The sequence below is a fragment of the Nicotiana tabacum genome, chromosome 12 (assembly GCF_000715075.1).
Source record: "Nicotiana tabacum cultivar K326 chromosome 12, ASM71507v2, whole genome shotgun sequence".
NCBI classification, from domain to species: domain Eukaryota; kingdom Viridiplantae; phylum Streptophyta; class Magnoliopsida; order Solanales; family Solanaceae; genus Nicotiana; species Nicotiana tabacum.
The window spans coordinates 98,630,377-98,637,246 of record NC_134091.1 but is presented as its reverse complement, the minus strand read 5'-3'; the positions used below and the strand labels follow the sequence as shown (position 1 = coordinate 98,637,246).

At 35.5% G+C, this 6,870-nt stretch overlaps 1 protein-coding gene across 3 annotated transcripts; it reads right to left on the bottom strand.

Annotated features, from left to right (window-relative positions):
- Positions 1 to 535: 535 nt before the first annotated feature.
- On the bottom strand, positions 536 to 6,570 carry LOC107813787 (ureide permease 1). 3 transcript variants are annotated; one of them, XM_016639093.2, is made up of 9 exons: positions 6,450 to 6,570; positions 5,854 to 5,947; positions 5,438 to 5,731; positions 2,692 to 2,830; positions 2,401 to 2,575; positions 1,921 to 1,970; positions 1,716 to 1,816; positions 1,098 to 1,472; positions 536 to 930 (listed from the first exon to the last, which is right to left on the bottom strand). In XM_016639093.2, exons 2-9 carry the CDS (start codon positions 5,860 to 5,862, stop codon positions 769 to 771), a joined length of 1,305 nt encoding a protein of 434 aa, XP_016494579.1. In that variant the 5' UTR covers positions 5,863 to 5,947; positions 6,450 to 6,570; the 3' UTR covers positions 536 to 768. The 3 variants fall into 3 exon arrangements, with proteins under 3 accessions (XP_016494579.1, XP_016494580.1, XP_075082830.1); XM_016639094.2 differs by having other exon boundaries at positions 5,438 to 5,687; XM_075226729.1 differs by lacking the exon at positions 6,450 to 6,570 and having other exon boundaries at positions 5,854 to 6,268.
- Between the last annotated feature and the right edge of the window lie 300 nt (positions 6,571 to 6,870).

Here is a 6,870-nt window from a genome sequence, read left to right as displayed (position 1 = left end):
TATGGCCACAAGTCCACAACCACTTGGGGTGGTTCTCAAAGGAAGTCATTTCTTCCTATGTGAATCCGGTTCAATTCGGGCTCCGCTCAGCACCATAAAAAGCTTGATTAAGCTCGGTTCGAGCTCGACTTGACTCGGTATTGGAGTAGTATTTACTAGGCTCAGCTCAACTTGACTCGATACCCTGTCCTAGCTGTACGTAAGAAGCAGAAACCAAACTTCTCAAATTCATTGATTTTTGGTGGAAGATGGGACTTGAGTTGGTTAGCTGGTGTTGGATGTGTAAAAAAGAGGGCAGGACGTCAATCATCTCTTGCTTCACTATTGGAACTATGGGCGTTGATATATGCAATTTTCAATGTAATAGTCAGAAGTTCACCTCAAATGTGTTCAGCAGGTAGCATTAGTTGTTTTCTTTCTGCTGCTTCCAGTATGCTCCTCTGTAGATGTTGAGATAATAAATCGCCACTAATTGCCAAATTAAGAAAGCTATCAATATTGCAATGTAGAATTAAGACCATACAAAATGCAAGCAACAAAAAATATTCAGATTTATTATCCATGTGACCATGTGGTGATGTGGAAGGTTGCTGAATGTTTGCAACAGGTACTGTACATATATAGAAGGTTTCCTTTCTTGGATGGTTTTCTTCAGTTTCTTTCTTTAATAAACAGAAACTGAAATAAGCTAAGAAGATTCTAACGAACGTTCTTTGACCGGACTTGCTTCTATTCACAAGAAGCTTTAAGGTGATATGTACAGAAACATTATCTATTCAATTTGCGATGTCCTGCTGATGCCATGAGAATTGCAACAGCTGCTATAAACATGAGCAACATTCCTGCAAGAAGCGTATACGTTCTTCCTGATGATCTTCGGTACTCTCCAAACAATATTACCCCCCAAAATGTGCTCACAAGAGGCAGTGCCTGAAATTAAACACCACATTTCAAAATGAGGAAGCATGCTTTATTCTAGGAAATGATGTTCACTAATCAATCATTATCAATTGATAAAATAGCAAGACCGGACCGCTGGAGGCTTAAGTGTATGGTTCTATTTGTAATGAATTTGTTGTGCAGATAAATGTACAAACCTGAACAGCATCTGCAGCTGCATATCCAGCTGCTTGACCTCCCATAAATTGGAGGCCATTTCCAAATCCACTCAAAAGTCCCGCCAAAAGAGCCCAACCCCGGCCATCCCAATCGTTTACATAAGACTTCAGCGTCGATTTGGGGGCATTTAATACAGGGCGGTACAAGAAGGTGAAGTTCAGAATCGTGGCAATCAAAGAGCTAGAAACTGAAAAGTAGAAAAATGCTGTATACACACTCAAGTGTGGAACCCCATCATTTAGAACATGCCACTGATCATTTGTTGCTAGGTTAAATGCCGGGGAGAACAGAGAAAGGCAAGCTCCAGCAAAGAAGGTAATGGCCAAACCAATGTAAGTACTCTTCCCAAAAACCTGCAAAGCAAATATGATATTGTAATATATTAGGTGTGTCCATACAGATCAATCAATTATATGCAATCTCTCTGTCCATTCCGTTCTATTCAGGTCCATTTCATTGAATTACCATAAAAAGACAAGTTGAGGCTCCTAATACCAGAAAACAAGTTCATTCCTATAAGAAATAAATCTTTATGAACTCTCTCCATGCCGCGTAAAATTAATCTTGAAGTGGTAATTAGAGTAAGAATTTCTAACCTTCATTGCCCTTTTGTTCTCAACTTCTATAAGGAAAAGTGCAGTCCCAGCTTTCGCCTTCTCCCCAAAAGCAGCTCCATTCTCCAAGTCATTCATATCAACTGCACAAGATCTATACATTAACTAAAAGGGTAAATAAGAATTCCACCAATCTAATAAAAAAATGGAGAAGACATGAACTTTAAATGCTCCAGCTAAAACTTACCTGTGTTTGTGTTTGTATTTGTTTGTTTAGAGTCAGTTACACCTTTTGTCCTGCCAAGATTCAACAAAACTGAAATCAATTTCCCGCAATCGGTGGTGCAAATTTACATAGATATGTGGTGTGAACTCTTTATCAGAGTTTCCGCATATCCTGCACGCTAAGAGAGACTACATGAGAGTCAGGAACACATTAAGAGGGCACAAAAAGATGCTAAAACTAAAAGCTTCATGAGATTGTTGGCTAATATATCGCCAAATTATTGCTGGTTATCTCATCACATGCAAGAAGTATAACGATAGACGTATACATCAACATTGTCATAACATGAACCTAGGAAACAACACAAAGCCCTACTAAATATATTTGTAATTTCGTTCTTTACAACTTAAAAATAATGATTTGTTCCCCATATGGAGAAGCTATGATCATGATGCCCTAAGAAATGTTCAAAGTGCAATATGTTGTTGAGATAATGCATACCCAACCCCATTCTTAGAGTCATTTTCAAAATAATCAAGTTTTGCTTTGTTATCAGCTGCGTTGGATGCATGAACAGCAGAGCCTAGACAAACAGCAATCAAGAAGCATCCAACGCCAGGAAAAAGAATCTCAGCTTTGTTAATTTTTTCGTCAAGGTAGTAATTCAAGGTCGTTCCTGCCATAACCAAAGCAAGAATGCATGTCAAACTCCAACATAATATCATCGGAATTCCTTGCCATAGGTTATCAGTAGATGACTCGCTTCAGTAAAATGTAAAGTTAAAATGATACCTATAACGACCGTAATGCTTGCAGTGATAACCTCAGTGACTGACAAACCAACATAAGCCCAAGCATATTGAGTTGAAAGGTTCCCCAGACTGAGGACCAGTCCTCCAGCAATTGCAAACAGAACACTCGGCCAATTCTCCTGCAATATTCATCCATAAACGCGTTCAAAACCCAAAAGATATTACCAGTTCCAAAATAATGCAATCGTGCAAATTCAATAGGTAAAAATAGTACACACAATCTATGTTAGTGAGCATGACTTCATTAAATTAAAAAGACAAAGAAGCTATGTTAGTGAGTATGACTTCTAACTCTCCAATTACTCTATCAGAACACATTTGGTGAACAGAAGCACATGATATTTACTTGCTTCAATAGCAACTTGGCAAAGTGATAAACAACAACAACAACAATCCAGTAAAATCCCACATGCGGTGTATGGGGAGGGTAGAATGTACGCAGACTTTACTCCTACCCGGGAGGGGTAGAGAGGCTGTTTCCGATAGACCATCAGCTCAAGAAGACGAAAATAGACAATATATTTTGTGACAGCAATAAAAATCAGAAAAATAATAAAGTTAAAACCATTAAACCAGAAGCATATCACACAAATACTAATCAGACTCCATGCTAAGTAGACAAGCTCATCAGACAAACCAATGAAAGAACATCTTAATATATTAATCTAGAATCTAATCTAAAATGCATTAGTCAAAGCTCATACATTGCCTCTTGAATACGAGGCGCATTCCCCAGTCTTAAATGAACATATGAAGCTACTGAGTTTTACGATTGAAAAAAGTGTTAGGATAAAAAATAATTTGGTGTCATGTGGAAACTAACAAACCATACCTTCAGCGATGATAAATCAGACAACAAAAGAGAAACATGCCAAACAAGACACAAATATTTAACGTGGTTCGGTCAATTGACCTACATATACAAGCGAAGATGAGCAATCCATTATATAAAGTACAAAATATCGAGAGAACAACTTCACAAAATTCACTCTTAAAGAGACTCACACAAGTGGCAGGATAATACTTGTCTAATAATTCTATCTTTAAATAAGACTTAGACCCTTAGGGCTACATTGTGGATGCTACAAAATGAGAAGGAAAGATTCTCAATTTATAAAAGTGCAAAACATTTTCTTTCAAGAAAAAGGACTAGCCAAATATAAAAGATTTATAATTTCCTTTTAGGAAAAAACAAATTATGCTAAAAATGTTTTGCTTCCTTCAAGAGAAAGAAAAATCATATATGGTAAGAAAATCAAAACAAACACCTAATACGTTATTCTAGACTCCACTGGGAACAGAACAGTAATCATATTAATTCTATGTTGTCTCTATTATGTTGTAAAATAGCAATATATTTCCTCAACTTAAATACAGTGGAAGTACACCAAAGTATGACATAACATTATATTAGGATCGAAAATAATCTGGTGTCATGCGAAAGCTAACAAAGTATACTTTCAACGGCGATAAGAAACATACCAAACGAGACACAAATATTTAACGTGGTTCAGTCAATGGACCTACATCCACAAGCGGAGATGAACATCCATTATATAAAAGAGAATACAAAATATCGAGAGAACAAAATTGCAAAATTCACTCTTAAAGATACTCACACAAGTGGTAGGATAATACCTATCTAAGAATTCTACCTTTAAACCTAACTCAGACCCCTTAGGGCTATATTGTGGATGCTTCTAAATGAGAATGAATGATCTTCAATTTATAAAAGTGCAAAACTTTTTCTTCCAAGAATATGAGAGATTTATAATTTCCTTAGGGAAAAAAAAAAAAATCAATTATGGTAAATATGTTGACCTTCCTTGAAAATCAAATATGATAAGAAATTTAAGACAAACACCTTATATATTATTCTATACTCCACTAGGAACAGAAAAATAATCATATTAATTCCATGTTGTCTCTATTAGGAGTATGTTATAAAATAGCCATATCTTTCCTCAAACTTAAATACAGTGCAAGTACCCTATTATAAAAAACTCCATACATTCAAATGACAAACAATATCAACAACAACATCAACAACAACAATAATTACTATTATGTTTCAATCCCAAACGAATTAAAGTTAGCTCTAAAATCCTCTATATTCATTTCACTTTATTGGGAGCTTTTTAGTCAAAATGTAAAATGAAACAAACCAAGGTCTATCATAAATCACCAATAATGTGATAAATAAGAAACGCCAAAACGAAGCCTAATATCTTGCATATAAGCTTAGTCCTGTAGAGCCATAATATATTTAAGTAAAAGTTTAAATTTTTAGATAGATAATCACACACTTCAATACGATATTATAGCAACCAAAGGTCCTTCATTCAAATCTCACTGCCCCACACACGCCCCCCGCCCCCCCAAAAAAAAAAATTCAAGTGTTTGGCCCGTGAAAGAGAATCAAGCCCACAGGTCGACAAAATATAATTAAGTGATTGGAAAAATGACACTGTATAGTCGCTCTAAAAATAATAGCCGAAAAATATATAAAATTTGTATATTTTTTGTATGTATATACATTCTGTATGTTATGTACAAATTTTGTACACTTTTTCGGCTACCATATGTAAATAGTTTCTAGCGCGGGCTAAAAGTAATAATACCGGTAACCGAAAGTGTACTCTCTAAGAAAATCAAGCCCACGACTTTTGAATGAGGTGATCACATACTTAATATTCCTCCATTAAGTTCTTGTGTAAGCCACAAACCTGAGAAAGTGGAGTGAAAAAATTTGGTTTGTCCATTGTGCTCCTTCCAATCTCACCAGCAGTAAAAGCAATGAAAGTAGCAGCCAAAAGATTGGTGATAGTATAATCAAGATAAGTATGTTGAGGAAGACGACCCCTTCTTTCAAGCAAAGTAAGCAGAGCAGGCCATGTTCCCAATAATAACAGAGAAAATAGCATACAAGCTATTGCCCCTGCTTTACTCTCCACCAAATACATCTTCAAAAATACCCTTTCAGGTGAAAATTCAATCAACTTATGAATGCTCCAAAAATCCTAACCCAACAAGAAAAATAAAACTTCAAGATTCAACTTTGGTAATTGAAAAAAGTTGTATTATCATACACCCAAGTCCCATAATTCAAGATATTTGGTAAATGGTCCTATCTTTTTCTTACCTGGTCCATTTCTTTTTGTGTCTTTGTCACCCACCTCCAAGGTTACCAATCCTTAAATGAGTTTGCTATATGCACATGCAATTGTAATATATACCTAATCAAAGACAATCAGACTTGCCATTAAAAGAAATGTTTGAGACAGCCATCTTATGATTACACTTGTCTAGTTTATCTGGCAAACTGTATTGTCATCTACTTCGAATATATCATGAGGTGTCAATATGAAAGAGCTTTTCTCAGTGAAAGGAAAATCCCAAAATATGACGAGTTCATGAATAAGATATCAGCTTTACCTCTGTGAAAAGCTAAAAGAGACAGGCAAATTTGCAAGTAGAAAATCTAGCCAATATACAGGCGGAGTTAGGATTTGAACTTTATGGGTTCGGGATTATAATACTTTTAAGTTACTTGTTTCTAAATTTATAATTTGTATATATTCATTGGATTTCTTAATACAAATACATGGTTTAAATAAAAGTTATTAGGTTCGGCCGAACCTGCAACCGATATTGTGGCTACATGCACACAAATAAAGTTCAGAAACCACAGGAACAACAATCTCATCAAAGGTTAAAATGGAGTTCATCAGTACTAACCAGTGATGTTTCGTTATCAAATATGAACTACTTAGTCGAAAGGCAAAACGAGAAGGAAGATAGGAAGCAACATTTAAAAATGACGGAGCAAGTTATTTATAGTAAACAAACAAAAAGAAAGTAAGAAACAAATGGATAGGTGGCGATTGACAAAATTAAAATTTGTCACTTGAAACATATAATATCGATCTACGTATTCTTTAATCTGAGACACCACGAATCACTTCGACAAAGATATTCTGAGACGCCACGAAAACCATCACCCCAGTGTCAGCAAAAGGCAAGCGACAAAATTGACTAAAAATAGCATTAGTTTTTATGTCCTTTCAGTTTCATATAGGATATCTTTTCACATGTACGGCCTATGTGGAACACTTGTAATTATATTGGCCGATGCAGAACACACTTGTAATTATATAGG